This window comes from Terrapene carolina, unplaced genomic scaffold, assembly GCF_002925995.2.
Source record: "Terrapene carolina triunguis isolate 2854851 unplaced genomic scaffold, T_m_triunguis-2.0 Scaffold714, whole genome shotgun sequence".
NCBI lineage: Eukaryota > Metazoa > Chordata > Testudines > Emydidae > Terrapene > Terrapene triunguis.
This window is the reverse complement of record NW_020665065.1, coordinates 4,865,349-4,882,407: the sequence shown is the minus strand read 5'-3', so window position 1 is coordinate 4,882,407 and position 17,059 is coordinate 4,865,349. Positions and strand designations below refer to the sequence as shown.

The window sequence follows — 17,059 nt, the reverse complement described above, 5'->3', positions numbered from 1 at the left end:
TGTGTGTGTGTGTGTGTGTGTGTGTGTGTGTGTGTGTGTGTGTGTGTTTTCGGTGGTCTTTACTTAACAATAATCTAGAGCTTCGCTTCAAACTGAGTCCTGCTCTCCAAGTAACAATGTGCTGTTGTAGGTGGTCTACATAGCTTTGATGCTGTTCCAATTTGGGTGCAGTGTTACCCTTGGGAGCAGTCTGGAATTAATCTTTCCAAATCCTAAACCTTCTGTCTGTGTTTTCCAGTTTGGAAAAAAATGGGAGAACTCTAGACGTGGTCCAAAGCCCATTGAAGTCCATAGAAACGCTCTCACTGACTTAAACTGATCCAAAGATCACTGATCTGTTAGCAGAAGCATGCATCCCCAAGAACATCCAAATGAATGGTGTCATATAAATATTGTCTGATGGCTCTGGTTTGCCCACTTTCCATTTATATAGTGAGGTGGCTGATTATAAGACCTGTGAATGTCTGTGCTGGATAAATTGGGTGGTATTTCATACTGCATTTATTGAGCTGCCATCATTTTTATGGGACTTTCCATCTCACTGTTTATCACCTCTGAATGTCTTGTCTTCGGAAGAGCGATTCATATCTATTTTTTTTAAATGGGCCTGGCGCTCTGCCGTGATCATGAATAGAATGAGGCACCATTAGGATTTGCCTGTGTATTTGTCAACAAGCTACTTATGATTCCTGTAGCTATTACACAATTGTTAGACAATGAAATATGCTCTGAGTAAGGTGAGGCTGTTAGAGACCAGACGAATGGTAAGCATTTTAATAGAACAGTGGTTCCCAAACTTTAACAACCTGTGAACCCCTTTCACTAAAATGTCGTCTCGCGAACCCCCTCCTAAAAATGAATATTTCCAGGGATTTTCTCCTTTACCTGAGTATAAATTATAAAAGCCGTGATCTTGGAAATATAAAATTTGTTTTTATGACATGCTTATTACATACTATTTAGTATTAATTATTATTTATCATTACAGTATTTTTATTACATTATGAAAATAGCAATACTCTTCCAAGATCTCACTTTCGTAGCTTGTATCACTTTGAATAAGGCTGTTATAAGACAAGGCTCCTATGTTTCATCAAGGAGTATCAGATGTGAAACAGCAGGAAGGTATTTAAGAAGCCAACTCAAAGAGTTCCTCCTATACAAGCATTCAGGTCTTGAGCAGTCCAGGCAAACAACGCACGTTACAACAAAGCTTAAACTTGTTCTTCATAATAATTTAAAAAACAATACTAGCTGCCCATTTAATTTTAAAAACAGCAAAAAATATCACCTCCCTTTCCATTTCTTATAAGGAATCTTGAAGTTTAAATCTCCTCAGTGTAATATATATGCTTGCTTTGAGCTGCTTAGCTCTTGGAGGTCCAGGGGCTCCGTGCTGCTGGCCCCGTGCTGCCCGGGGTTCCTAGGGACAGCTCTCTCCGCCATTAGGGAATTTTTTCCTCAGAACCCCCTGTAACATTTCGCAAACCCCCCAGGGTTCACAAACCCCAGTTTGGGAACCACTGTAGTAGAACAATCCTATGGGGGCAGGAATGAGAGGCTCTGCCCGCTTTGTGTAAAATACCGACTGAAAATAATTTTGATTTTTTTAAAAAATGAAATGAAATTGTTTGTTGCAAACCTAAAAAAACAAGTAAAAATGACTTTGTACCAAAGTGTATGATGATTAGTAGCATGGTCAAATGAATAGGATGCTGGCCTAGCATTTAGAAAAGCGTGGGCAAGTCACTTTACCACTCACTGCCTCAGTTTCCCAATACAGGATAATGATGCTGACTTTCCTTGGTAGAAGCATCTGTAGATTTATGGATGAAAATCTCTAGATGAGTGACTATTAAATGTAACACTTTCTATAGTGCTTTTATTCTCTCAAATCCAGGAACAATCTCCACCGAACCACTTTGTGAGACGCACATAAGCAAACATTATCCCCAGACATGAAAACCAAGATATGCCGAGAGGTTGCAGTTAGTTTTGGGTCTGTAACAGGACACTACCCTGTACCCTGGTTGGCTGAGTCAATCCCATGAGAGTATCAGTAACTGTCCCTAGTCAGACTGAGCTGCTGAATTGGTTGGATCCAAATGGTTCTTTCTCCATCAGCTCTGTAAAAAGCTGACTCTGCAGATGATGTTTCCTGGTTGTTTCTTTTCCAGGTATCCTGTTGTTTTATCCATTGAGAATCACTGCAGCGTTCTCCAGCAGAAGAAGATGGCTCAGTATCTTATTGAAATCCTAGGGGACAAGCTGGACCTGTCTGCAGTGCGCAATGAGGATTCCACCAAACTCCCTTCCCCAGAAAGTCTTAAAGGAAAGATATTAGTGAAGGTAAAAGACCTGCTTGTATTTGCTCTCTAGCCCTCTTCTTTGGTGGTTTTAAGCTCTTTTTGGACTATGAACCCCTTGCAGCTTCACTTAAATCAGCTCATTAGAGGTCCTCTCAAGTCACAGAACTTGGATCCAGATTTCAAATCGCTCAAAATTCCACCTGGGATTTTGGTTCCTCTCTCTAGAAAGAGTAGCCATTATTCACACTGGGGTCTGGGTTTGGATTCTGAGCCACACTCTTGGGTTTGGATTGTGGGAGAAGCTCAGCACCTGGCAGGGGTAGTTCCTAGCACTGGGAAGGACTGAAAATGGGCACAGATGTCCCAAGAGGTTGTGATATTAGACTCACCGTCAGATGATGGCTGTGTCCGTAACTGGAACTGATTTACTACCAGATGACTGGGGAGAGACTCAAAGCTGCCATTTCTTATGGCTGTGCCTAGGGAAGCTCCATGGGCACTGTCTTTGGAGTGCACTTTGAAAATAGCTCTCAGCTGCGGTTGAACCGACAGCATTTTTGCAACCAGGTTGTGTGGGAAGGACCTGCCAACTGTACAAAGGGTGTGGAAAAATATCCATCCCACCATCTCAAGTGGGGCTGAAGAGCAATCTTTTTTTTTTTTTTTTTTTTAACTGTAGATCTGGCTTAAGAGAACTTCCCCTGACATAGCACCGACAGACAGACATTGCTTAAAAATTTGTCAACTTTTTGTTGAATTATTTTTTTTAGTTTTGAAAACTGAAATTTCAACCAAAAAATGTCAGCAGAAAATTGCAATTTGGAAAAGTTCAACTGGCTCTACTCATAATACATGATACTGCTTTTCTCACATCTAAGGCTTGTAAAAACCCAGGTGTTGACCCAGATGAAACACAGCTAGTGGGGACGGTAGGAACAAGGACTTGAATGTGCTTGTCATACCATCCCTTTGCACCCTCCCCATCACCTTATATCAGTGAGCAATTGAGTGTCTGTTGCTCTGTCCTTGCACCCCTGCTGCCTTTGCTATGGTAGGGTGGCGATCAGAGCATCGTTCACTCAGCTCAACTAGGAGGTTCTGTTTTTAACCCAAATGAAGGTAAATATGTCTGACTGGCTCTCACTGTAGGCTTGATGCTTTCTGTATTCATTTTACATTTGCACAAAACATCGCAGTTTCTCGCTTAGATATTAAGTTGCTCTTCTGTGAATTGGAAGATGTCACCTGTATGTGCGTGTTTGTGTTTTATATGAGCTAACATTTATCAGGCCGTTAGTTTGTGATGTTGACTCTGGTGCCTCTGGGTATCTTTTGGTGGGGGGGAAATAAATAAGAGATGACAGCGTTATAGGATTTAGAATCCTGGTTCACTGCACCTGCACATGCTGTAAATAATTTTAACAAATTGTTTGTAAGTGTATTTTCTTGCACCAAGACTCTGGCTGATGTCTTTTCTGCTTCCTTGAGGGCGGAGCACGTAAGTGCTTTTAATGCTAATGACCCATTGAGAGGGATGTGTTCCTAACTGGCATGAACGGCCCTCAGGCTGACGTAATATAAGAGCTGTTCTCTAATCTTTCCAGTCCAGAACCTGTTAAATATAAAGAAGTGTAGCTGTTTCAGGGGAGCCTGTGTTATCTATTGGCTCAGTAATGCATGCACTGACGTGAAACTTTCAGTGAGGTGTTTTCCATGTAAACAGTTTTCCTTACCTCCAAAGCTGTTCCGGCTCATTTTGGAAATGTCTTAAACTTTTAGGTCTATTGTATGTGCTTTCTTACAGTCCAGATGAAAGGGAACGGTGCTAATTTGGCAGGTCTTGTGGCTTCATTGGAACACCAGGGTCAAACTTCTGTCCTTTGCTCACGGTAGCAGAAGGAGTACCTGGGTGCCCCTCAGAGGAACTCGTGTGTGGGAGAAGGGGTGTTTTTTCTCTTGCTGAAGAGGGCTCCGAGTGCTTTAGCCCTCCCCCATGAAAACAGATCTGATCTGTTAAGAATGGTCTATGTGTGGAGAGGTGGGATGCAGAAAAGGGGGAATCTGTGAAGGGGGTGATTGTGACCACCTCTGACGCCACTTCTGAAACAGAATCTAAGGTGGTAAATCGTACAGTGTAAAGCTGACAGTTGCCCCTTGTGACTTACTGGCCACAGCTGTTGCCTTGCACAAATGTGTTGTATGGAGGCAATTTCAGACCGAAGGCTTCATTGAAGGGAAGGTTTGTGGTCTAAGCAATGTTAGAGCCAGAGAAGAGCTCTGGGGTCAGCTCCTGGCTCTCTCTCTCACCCACTGAGGCACCTAGGCCAACCACTCCCCAAACTAGGACTCCTTCGCCCCTCGTGCATGGATATAGAGCTTACCTGTGCAGCTGGATGAAGATGTGCAAAGCAGCATCCATTGCCTGGTTGAAAGGAGTGTTTCTATTTGGTCCCTAATTCTTTTCAAAGCCAGGGCTGTTCCATCTGACTCTTCCTTAAGGCACTAGAAATAGTCACTGCTTAAAGTAGGTTTTACCTGTCTAGATAAATAACTCATTGACTGCAGCTAAATTCAACATCTCTGTGGAATCCTTCCAGCATCGACCAAGAGCTAATGCCATGTGTGATGTAGCCTGTAAAATTTGCCTCGGGAGGGCAGGGCCAGTCTTGGATCAACTGTATATTTTTTTCACCTCTGTGTTTGGCTAACTTGTCTCTTCATTCCCGATTGGGTTCCTGTTATCTACGTGTTGTGCATGTAACAGGGCAGAGGCACAGTAGGATGCTAGCCATGACTGGCAGTAGATTCCAGTTGTGCATCCAAACCAGCCATTCTGCACCTTTTACTGGAAAAACGAAATGTATAAAAACAAAGTCTCCTGAAGTCCATGTATGTTCTTAGATTTACGAGGTGGTAAGTCAAACAGCAAAGTAAGGGTTGAAATAGAAATGATTTTTCTTTACCCTACTCTGAACATTTAATGGTAGGTTTCCAGTGTAGCTCATGAGGGAGGTTCATTTTACATGGTGCTGAGTGCAGGCCCCAAACACTAAAAACCAAATCACTTTTGTTTGTGAAGGTTTAAATATTAATGCAGTCATGCAGCCTTCCTCACTCCATTCTGCGAGCCTTTCTCCTTCTCTCCAGTCCAGAATAATAATGGGTTTTTAGCACCTCTTTTATCCTGGGAATCCAAATAACTTTACAGCTGTTTGTTAGTTAACTAAAACCTCTCTGTGCCCTGTGCTATACTTACGTTGCCTGCCATATTCTTGAACTGGTTCCATGGTTCAAAGATGCGGGGGGGGGTTTCTTTGTTTCTTTTAACCTGCGTAGGTCTGGGTTTCATTTCTGGTGCACAGGACACTGGCATCTCCATAACAGATGCAATACGTGAATCTCAAGACTATTGGAGTCCATTAGATACTTAGCACAAGTTCTTCAAATCTTGTCATCTCCTAGGCACCTGCTAACAAGAAATAACTTTCAGCTGATTTTAATTTATTAGAGGCTAATCTATCCAAAGGGCCACTGGAAATGTCAAGGATGTTTTTAGAGATGGAATGAAACCAGAACAAATGGGATTAAGGGTATGTTATGGCAGCACAATTGTGCTGCTGTAGTGCCATAGTGTAGATGCATCCTACACCAATGGAAGGGGTTTTTCCATTGATGTAGGAAGTCCACCTCTCTGAGAGGCGGTAGCTAGGTCAACAGAAGAATTCTTACATCAATCTAGCCACGCCTACACAAGGGGTTAGGTCAACCTAACTACAGATCTCAGGGCATGATATTTTTTCATAGCTCTGAGCAACATAGGTAGGTCAATCTAATTTTTAAGTGTAGACCAGGCCTAATATAACACAGAATAAAGCAGAGAGACACACTGGTGAGTGCAAATATTGTGGTGAGTGCCCTGGGGCTGAGATGAGCTAGGCTCCAATCAGCTCCTCTCTGAGTTGGGATGGCCACCTGGCTTAGATCAGTTAAGAGACCACTCGAAACTTGTGCCAATCTTTGAGGTTTGAAAAAACCCTGGGGCAACCTATTTCTATGGCTCTGTTTCTCTATCCCCTGTATTCTTCATATCCTTCTCGCTTCACGTTTCATACCCAAGTGGAAATGCCCTAAGAAGATTTCCTTGTGGCATTTCTGACCTACCCCATACCAAAGAAGTGCAAGGACTCTCATGAGACAAATGGTTCATGCAGGGGATGGACTGCCATAGAGTGGCATGATGGTCTCAAACCAAGCCTTCAACTCAAACTGGTCCAGAAATGAATGCTGCTTGCCCTGCTCTGATTCAGCAAGGCTATATAAATACCTGTCTTCAGGAATAATCGCACTGCAGCTGATATTACTTACCTGTTAAATGTCCACAGTTTCAATATGAATTACTTTACCTATGCTGCTATTCTGGTAGAGTCAGAAATGCTGGGGTACTGGGCTGGCACACTCTGTGTTTCTGGTGGTGTGAATATTTTCTTACTAGGTCAAAGAGTTTCTGCTGGGGCTGTACAGATTAATTGGTTTAATTGTACGTGCTGAGTTTGCTTTTGTGCTGGCAAATATCGGTGACTGCCCTTTCAGATGAAATGAAATCTCTTTCCTGTGTGGACTGAATGGACAGGGCAGCTGGATACTCAGCTGTTTAAATAATATCACCAGCTCCTGTTCTTCCTTTTGCTGCAATTTCAGCTACTGCAAATGGTGATCGGCATCTTCGAGGAGATTTAAGCCCCCATTAAATCCTGCCCTTCAGCAGCAGTGATGGCTCTTAGTCCAGAAGGCTCTGAAAGGTTCCATGATTCTACCCTTTCTTGAAAAAGCTCCAAGTCACTTTCAGACTTTCAAACATCTGTCCAGGTCACTGCCTGAAGCTGTAATTCAGGCTCATTCCCCTCTGCCACCCTTTGCTCTGTGAGTTGGGGCACACATAGAAGAATACTATGAAATCTGGAGTCCCCACTCTGGCTTGAGGTGGTTCATAGCAGCTACTGTGAGGGGCAGTAGCAGCTAGGTTTGGAGGAAAGAGAGGGAGATGGGCAGCAATGGAAGGGAAGGTATCTCCTTTGGGCAGGCAGGATAGATGGGCAGTACCCTTTTCCTAGGTGTATATGTAATGTGAGAAGGAAGCTAGGCTTTTCCAAGCCATGTCCACTCACCAATGAAGGATTCTGTCCCCTTTTCGGTCTGAGATTCCACGGCCAGACCTTGAGAACTGCTCATCGTGCATGAGCTCCCATTGAGAACCTCTGGAGTGGCTGGACACTGAACGCTTCTGAAAATCTGGCCCCTAGCAGCAGCTCTCCTCATAACCATTTCCTTTCTGACTAGGTTTCTTGCATTAGTTCAGTCCACCTTGGGATTACCCAAGGCAAGAATTACAGCAAAAGGACCAAGGAGGTGAAACGCTTTCTTCCCTACAATATGGACTAAAGGAGAGTCCTTTCTTGTTCTTGAGCGGGTCACTTGACAACCTTAAACTTAATTGAACCCATGATATATGGACTCCACAGACCCCAGAAAACCTGTCTGGACTCCCAGCCCTTCTCATGTCTCCAGTTGCACATTATCATTTTCCTCTCATCATACCAAGAGATGCATGTTGACCTGCCTGTCTAATCCTTTTGTTTTCCAGGGCAAGAAACTTCCAGCCACCATTAGTGATGATGCAGAGGAAGGGGAAGTGTCTGATGAGGACAGTGCTGATGAGATAGATGATGACTGCAAACTAATGAATGGAGATGTAAGTAAAATGGATACATGAGTACAAATGTATGTTGACCTGTTTCACTGCGGTGGGATGAATTCTGAGTTCATATGGGGGGTCTGGAATGTGAAAGTAGGTTCAGGCAGATAGGGTTCTCAAACTTTGTGAGACTTTGTTTTAAGGTGTGTGTGTGTGTGTGTGTGTGTGTGTGTGTGTGTGTGTGTGTGTGTGTGTGTGTGTGTGTGTGTGTGTGTGTGTGTGTGTGTGTGTGTGTGTGTGTGTGAGAGAAATAGAGCTGACCTGAGGGTGACAAATCTGTTTCATGGCAACTTTTCAAGGCTTCGAAATATGGTCGATCTGCATTGGAATTTGGGAGGAAAACTAAACTTTCAAACATTTTTCACAAAAATGGAATTGTCTAAATGTCTGTCTTAGTATCAAAACCTGAGGTTTTCAGTTCAGGCAGAGGTACCTCAGGGAGTGGGTGGGTGGCCTCATTGTGAGGGCACTGGCCTGGCATGGCATGTGGGAAACTCCGGTTCATGTCCCTCCTATGTCTGACTCAAAACAGAGCGGTTCATCCCAGATTACTCTGACTCAGGCAGAGCAGGAACTTGAAGTTGGCTCGTCCATGCTATAGAGTTAAGAGAGTCTCACTCTTGTCAAAAACATTGTGACACAGTCTGCAGCCAAACAAAATGGTTTGGCTTTGACAAAACTGCACATTTTGGGGAAATTTTATTTTGTCAAAAATGTTCTGACCAGCTCTAGTATCAAATGTTCCAGATAGGGACAGACCTGGTTTATTTTTCTTTCTTCCCTGCAGAGGTGCTGAGCACTTACAGCTCTAGTCACCTTCATCTGGAGTTGGGGGTGCTCAGTTGTTCTGCAGATCAGGCCCACGAGGGTGGGGTCTCCGTGTGTATGTGTGAGAGAGAGAGAGAGACGTACAATGCATGTCTATGATCTGATTTTCAGAAATGCTGCACAACTTAATCTCCCATTGAAGTCTTTTGAGAGCTGCAAGTGTGAGAACCTCTGAAAAATCAATCCATAAATATACATTACATGTATTGGGGTGTATATATTAAATGTAACAAAGATACCCTGTGGAGGGGGTGGGAGAGAGCCATACCTACGTGTGTGTGTCTATATAATTTCATTGTAACTCTTAAACTTGACACTCCATGTGTCAGAGAATAGACTGCAAAAAAGAACTGCAGCTGCTTAATCAATGGTAAATGACAGTGGGTAACAGCAGTCCAGTTGCTTTTTTTTTCTAACTTGTGTGTGTGTGTGTGTGTGTGTGTGTGTGTAAGATAAAAATGTCACCTTGCAGGTTGTTTGGTACCTTGGTGGGTTGCATAGTGGAGTATTCTTCCAAAAAACTGAGCCCCCTTTCAATGCTTCCCATCCCATCTCAAACTGGCCTTCTCTGGAGAATAATTTCCCCAGCTTCAATGGTCCTTTTATTGAGCACTTTTTGACATGCTGAATGCTGTGCTTAGTTGGCTTTAACTGTACAAAAGTGTTAAAAGGAAAATAAGCTGTTCATTTCTGCTTACTTCAGCCTGAAAACACCTTATTCATTCGTCCCTTTTTAGAAGTAAAATTCTTCTGACACTTAATCTTCTGGCATGCAGTGAGGATGGCATTGCAGCTTATGGAAACTTAATATAAAAGGGACAGCAGAAACCTTTAATAACATTAAACAAAATTGCCTTGGACGTGTGTCACATTTGCGGCCCTTTATTTTTGTCCTTTAGACTATTTCCTTCTCTCCTATTATGGGTGCAATTGTTTTGTTTTAGGACTAGAAGAGAAACTTCTCCTTAGAGCTGTGCTAGCATGGAAGAGGGGAAGGATCTTGAAATCCATCTTAAGGAGGAGAATTGGTTTTGTTTGGTTATATTTCTACTGTAGCACATTTTAATTTTTTCCCCTTAATCTTGAGATCTGCAATGTTTTGACACTTTGCTCCTATGGTTTTTGTCTCTCTCTCTGCCTGGCATTACATCCATTCAAAGTGGAAGGTACTGTACACCTAGGGTGGTGGTAGAGGTTAGCCTGCCGGGCTTTACACTGTGGGATCAGTCCTGTTACCAAGGAATGAACATGTGGAGCAGGGAAGAAAAAAATTGTTGGAGGGTATTGAGGTGAAAAGCAAACCAAATTGTACTACAAGTCCCACATTCACATGAACTAGACAATCTGATCCTCCTGCCTTTATGGTTGTGTATACGGAGCAGCTAGAGATACACACGTCTGCAGACTTCAACCCAAACTGAACTGAGCCTTTTTACTGCCATAGGCCAGGTTCATGCAGCTTGTTGTTCTTCTCCCTCATGTTTTCCACCTGCCTTTGTCTTCGTTCCCTGGACTTGCCCCGTAGCAGAAAGCAACAAGGGAGCCAGTTCCACATCCCTGCTGGAACCAGGAAGTGTTTCAAGAGCCTGTTCTCACAGGCTTTCCAGCCTCCTTTATTAGACAGTTCAAGTAAACACTCCCGTTTCTGGATGCTTGGGCAAAAGCAAACTTTTGTGACTCTCCCATTGGTAGCTTTTCTCAAGCCCTCTTTGACACAGCTCTCACGTGAGCATCTGTCTAAAAGAAGGAAGTTTTCCTTCTTCAAACAGGCAGAGAGAGCAGGAAGCTAGTAAGAGAGACATTCTTCCTTATAAAGAGACTTTCCCTGCTACATCTTAGAGCTGGGCACATTACTTTCCATAAAGCCCCTGTAGGCACTGCTTTGCTTACATCTTTGTCTTCATTAACTAACAATTTGTTTTAATCTGACTTGTGCCAACATCTGGGATTCCAGATTTTCTAGACCCGGCTCACGTTAGAGTGAGGCTTTGGAAAGCATGGGAAACGACAGCTTGTTTCCTGATGGAATTAATCAGGACATTCTAAGGCCCGTTAAGCAAACACAATCTGTGAGGGTGGTGGGTGGTGGTGGTGGTTGTTGTTGTTGTTGAAACCTTCCAAAGATCTGAAGTTGGGAGTTGCTCCATGTAAACTGCATGGCTAGAAAAGAGAACCGTGTTTCCATCTCTGTTCCCCCCACACCGCTCCTCACCTCAGTCGTTCAACAGCCTGAATGGAAGAAGGGAGCAGGAGCCTGCAATAAATGCTGCCTTTTAACTGTGGAAGGCCTGATTCTCCAGCTGCTCCCATTCCAATTGAATCCTGCAGGCACTGTGGCTGCAGACACAAGCTCTTCCATAGCAAATAGTTGATGGTTTTGAGCTCTTTATATTCCCTCAGACTTGATGTGCAATAGAAATGCCATGTTTTATTCAGCCTTTGTGGGTGTGCAAAACTTGAACCGCCTTGAGAATGGCAAAGCGCAGTCACTGTCGTGAAATAGATCAGACTTTTTGGAAATGAATACTACAGAATGGAGCCTGCACTAGTCAGGTCTCCAAGGAATCACCTCAATACCAGCTGTTCCCAGGTAGCACATCAATGGCTTGGTAACAAAGCCCATGCCACATGAACAGCCTTGCTGACAAGCGATTTTGGTTCCATTCAACCAGAAGTTGTTTTATTTATTTATTTATTTGTTTATTTTGCAAAATGTTTAACTTTCATTCCATTGTGGCTTCAGGTTAGGGCTTCACATGCCTACATATCTGCTGTGAAGCCCAACACTGGGCACTCTTATAATTGCAGATAACTGACAATGTTACTGTATGTCACAGTGTACAAACTAAGAGGCGGCTGGACTATTAGCATGGGGAGCAGTAGTTAATAATAGTCCATTAGAGTGAAGCCTCAGTCCATTTCTTTTGCCTCATTTTCTTCTTTTTTTCCCCCCTTAATGTACTGTTTTAGTTTGTGTTGCCTCTTGTTGGAGAAATGAAGATTTCACACCACTGTGCCCTCATTTAATGACCGTATTTCATTGATAGGCTTCCACCAATCGGAAGCGAGTAGAGAATATAGCAAAGAAGAAACTTGACTCGCTGATAAAGGAATCCAAAATCCGTGACTGTGAAGATCCAAACAATTTTACAGTCGCCACTCTGCCACCATCTGGGAAACTCAGCCAAAAGTCGGACATCAAGAAGGTGAAAATCTTTTGTCTTTCTCAACCCATAACAGAGTTGACTTTTCATTTTTCTCTCTCTTCCCCTGATGTACATTAGTATAATAAATATTAAGAATAATAAAGATCTACAGTTCCAGAGCCGCATGCTTAAAGGTAGGCTTCTAAACACACATACTCCCAAATTGAACTGACTTGGCTTACAGGTGCTGAGCACCTGCAACTCTCATGACACCCATGGGATTGGAGCATGCACAATCCCTTTATTAAATTAGGTCTCTTCTATTTGGGTGCTTGGATGTGGATTTAGAAGCCTAACTTCAGGCCCTCAGCTCTGCCCTCTTTCCCTTTTTTGGCTTAATCAGTGTGTCTTGTTCTTTCCTTTTAAAAACCAATAGTCTTTTAGCCTGAAGAAGGTGTGTTACTGTAATAACCAGTATGACTTTTGATTTGAGTGCATTCCTGTGAGTTGATCTCAACTTATAAATCATGAAACTTTTTTTTTTTTAAAGTATAGATTACTGTGATTGATATTTTTCCTTATTAAAAATGCTGGCTGCATGGGAGCCCTAACTGCCCATTTGAATATTAATTTTGCAGAATTATAGTTCTGTGGTGCTTTCTGCAGCAGACAAGACCACAAAAAGGCTAATAATATCCCAGCTGTTGACGCCAAGTCCCACTGAAATCCCTTGTTTCTTCTCTGAGTGTGCGCTGCAGTGGCCGCTGTGTGCATGGGAGATCTCCTTGCTGGCAATGTCACAAATTTGTGCCTCGTGTTGAATACGCTGTGTTGAACTTCACCATATGCAATAGCTAAATATAGACTGAGTCGCTCTTTGTGTATGCAAAGACATCTCATCATGGGAATTTAAAGAATCAGCAGCTAAAGCCTGCTGTTTGAAATCTATGGCAAAACTCCAGTTCTAGTTTGACTTCAGTGAGGGGGAATAATAAACCATATTAATTAACAATGATTGAACCCCCACCATCCCAAAAACTGTGGCAAATAAGGCCAAACTTTCCCCCTTTTAAAAAAAATCAGCTGCTGGTCTCAAAGCTCTTGGGATCAGAAATTGGAAAGAAACCATATTGGGAACCTCAAGCATTCAAAAATCAGGTGTTGGCCCTTCTCCCCCACCCCAAGTTATGCATTTTTTAAATACTTTTGAGTTTCTTTTTATTTGCCTGCTGGTTTTGAGCCTTTATGATTCACATTATCCAGCTTTTCTCTGCAATCATGAGATCTAAAAACTTACCTTTTATTAATGAAGGTGTAGATTCTCATCTAATCACAGGACTCCAGGAGCTGGGCCTTTACAGACAGACTTGCAATTGTTATTTTGGCAACACCTAGGAGTTCTAGAGAGCCAGCTTTCTTGGGAGATTTCTATTAATTATTGTTCTGGTGTCCTTAATCATGCAATTAAGTTGCATGGAAATCACTGTGATTTACTCCTCTAATTGACCCTAACTTAATTAACTCTAGGGGTGCTTGTGAAATTGGGAGAAGTAAAAACTTCAGTGAATCTCTTTTCTGATTGGCTCCAGTTAATGTCATGGAAGTAGCCAGGCTCTTAGGAGTGAGTCATCAGGAAAGCCTGTAATATTTCCATCCTGCATGTCCTTCCATATGCCCATGAAGGACCTATCTGCAGTAGGTTGAGCGTTTGTTATAATTGGCAGATATCATTCCCGAAACAGCCTCTCTGTCTGTCTCTCTCTACCCCACAGCCCTTTGGTCTCTTGCATGCAAGCTTCCAGTACATAGGAGGTGATTGGGAAGTAAGTAGGTGGAAGAGTGGGAAATTACAGGCCTGGGATGGCATTGGAGGTCTGTCAAAACTGAAGCTCTGCAATCTATCTTCAACTGCATCATGTTGGAAAGTAGACAGGTCAGAGCCTGTCCTGCCCGGCTCTAAGCTATACCCCCAACTGAGCGAGTGAGCTCAGGTAAGCCCGGTTTTATGGGTTGTGTGTGTGTGTGGACAGTAGTGGGATTGGGCTAAAACCGAGGTGAAAGCCTGGGGTTAAGCCTGCAGTGCAGCCAGTACACACCTGGCTGAACTGCCAAATGCAGGGCGAGTGGAGGTGGCTGGTTCTATTAGTGTGAGTTGTATTAGTAGCCGAATACAAGAGATCTGCCAGGCTGTATTTTTAGAGTAACAGCATGCTTTTGTTTGTAAATAGGGACACCCACATGTTGCTTAGTCTTACAGAGCAGCTGAAGCTGCCCAGAGAGCTCTGAAAACCCTTCTATTTAAGGCAGCTCGGTGCTTGTGTCATACTCTGGTATTTCAGTTGCTGGGTGGTTGCTTTCTGCTTTGATGCATGGGGACATTCTGTTGCAAAGAGCTCCTTTTGTTCCTTAGCAGGCTCTGTCTGTTGACTGCTATAATGATAATACTTTGCCTTCCCTAGTGCTTTCCATCCCGAGATCTCAAAGCCCTTTGCAACCATTAACGAATAAATCTTCACAGCCCACGTGTTATGCTGGTAAATCCCATCTGCAGTTTGCAGATGGGGAAACGAGGCACAATGCTGACTTGTTCATAGAAAAGTCTGGGGCAGAGTCTGAAGCAGAAAGCCAGATCTCCTGGCGCCTGTGCTTCAATCACTTAGCAGAGAAGGCTGCTCTGCATGTGGCTGCACTGTTGGCTGATGCGGAGAAGGCTGCAGTTTCAAACAGAAGAACTGTGACGCGTTTGGAGCAAGAGGGAGCTGGGTTACATGGGATTACTAGGCAGTAATGGCCCTGTTTTCATGTCGGCGTCATAAGGAATAAAAATTGAGGGAAGTTAAATCCCAGGGGGTGATATTTCAATCCTGCTTTCCTATGCTTTGCTTTCCTGTCATGGAAACAGGAGCTCTGCTTCTTGAAGACTTCCTCGATCCAGCTGCTGGGGAGTTCGGTCCAACGTGGACCCCACCGGGAAGCTGGGTTCTGCATCAGAGCCTGCGGTTGGAGTCAGTCCTATCAGGCGGTTGCTGTGGCAATGACTGCAGCGAAAGTGTCCTATGTCCCAAGTGGAAGAATCTCTAGTCTCGTCCTATTTCACGCCTGTGCCCATCACAGAATTGCCATAGAGCAGGCAGTCCCTGTTCGAGACTGAAATAGCAGGGATCTGGTTGCTCACAATCACTGGGGCAGGAAGAGCCGCAAATCAGCTGCATTGGAGCACGGGACTGGAAAAGCTGAGGGAATGCAGGTGGGGGTCCTAGAGATGCGTAGGGGAAGCATGCGCAGTGCCTGTCCCTTCTGCACTTCACTCAGTACATCCATAGCTGCCGTTCAGTAATGTAAAAGGTGGGGCGACTTGCATAAGGAAAGCACTCTGAGGCTTTATGATCAGTTTTCCCGTCTCTGCCTGAAACCCGGTTCTGTTTCATGTGGTGCCAAGCGCATTGTCACTTGAGTTCGTATGAGCCCTGCCTGTTCAATAATCGTGTCACTGGGCAGAGAGGGTTGTCTGGTTTTGCAAGGGGCATGGAGTACATTTCAGCAGACACAGCACCAGTCTGAGGGGGGTTTAGTTTGTAAGTCCATGTTTTATTATTTGGGAGGCTTTCTATGATGATGGAGTCAGGTGCATAATCACGGTTAATCCTGAATGATGGTGGGGAATCAGTTTTGCTGCGTGGTGCTAATTTAGCTTGGAGCGTAAATGGCACTATTTGGCTTTCCCCTTAATCATAATAAATATTTGTCGGTCCACATCCGCCATCCCCGTTTAGCATGCGGCATCGGATGCTTCGAGTGCAATGAGGCATGCAAAGCCTCTCATTTCCCTCTAATAAACCATTAATATCATTTTTCGGCACACGCACAGCCCTTGCCACTGCACCAGGTAGGAAGCAGGGAATATGTTTCCCTCTGGGCAGAGGAGGGAAGGGGAGAGAGCTATAGAGTTAATTTCGTTCAAAAACCCCATTGTTGTTGGAAACTTGCGTTGAGGGCTAGGAGGTGGCAAACTGCTCACAGCCATTTCTGGGAGGGGCTGGGAGAAAGAGGCCAGCCAGGTTGAGTTTTGTTGAAGGGTTGGTATCTGTAAATGGCAGTGCGCATGGCAAGTCCAATCCAGCTTTATAAAAAGGATATAAATAAAATGTTGCCAGGTTGTCTCATTAAAGAAGAGAGATGAGGAAAGAGCACTGGGTGGGAGCTAACAGCCTGGCCCAGAGCTGGTGAATAATGGAGAAAAATGATTTGCACCAGTAAATGCCGTGCTCCTGTCAGGCTTTGTCTTATGGAAAATAGACGGGGGTGCTGTGTGTGCGCTTTTGGAAGTTGTGCCTGTAGTTTTTATGGATGAGGCTGTTGTGAGCAATCTCTGCCACTTTGCTGGATGGCTGGAGATTTGCTTGTAAAAGGAGGGAGAAGAAAAAATGGTCTCACATTTTGTGTGCTGGTCAGAGCTGTGTTTGTGCTGCTAATGCAGCGGGGAGACATAATGCTTCTAAAGCAACAGTTTTCACCCCCTTTTTTCATTTGCGGACCCCTAAAATTATTGAATGCAGGTGCAGCCCCCTTTAGAAATCTTAGACATAGTCTGTGGCCCCGAGGATGGAAACCACTGTTCTAGAGGGATAGAACAGAGCTGGCCAGATTAGAAAAACTAAGTGTTAGCCCTTTGCCTTGTTGGGAGGAAGGACGATGTCATGGTTAAATTACTGGAGTGGGACTCAGCAGATCTGGGTTTAGTTCCCACTGCTTCTATGGACTCCCTGTGTGACCTTCAGCAAAGTGACTCATGCTAGGATTTTCCAAGGTGCTTAAAGGAGCTGGATGTCCAGCTCCTTAAAAAATCCCAGCCTTAATTTAAAAAAAAAGGCCCTGCCTCAGTTTCCCTGTCTGTGGAATGGAGATGCGAACAATTCCTTTCTCCCCCTCTTTGTCTTGTCTATTGAGATTGCAAGCTGTTTGAAGCAGAGACTCTCTTGCTATGTGTTTGTACAGCTCCTACACAATGTGGTCCTGGTCTTGAC

At 43.9% G+C, this 17,059-nt stretch overlaps 1 protein-coding gene across 1 annotated transcript in view; it reads left to right on the top strand.

The window, feature by feature from the left end:
- PLCH2 (phospholipase C eta 2) overlaps nt 1–17,059 on the top strand; it is a 110,135-nt gene that overhangs the window by 50,263 nt on the left and 42,813 nt on the right. The window contains 3 exon segments of the mRNA XM_026660024.2: nt 2,178–2,349; nt 7,951–8,058; nt 11,937–12,095. Of these exon segments, the coding sequence (XP_026515809.1) occupies nt 2,178–2,349; nt 7,951–8,058; nt 11,937–12,095 (439 nt within the window).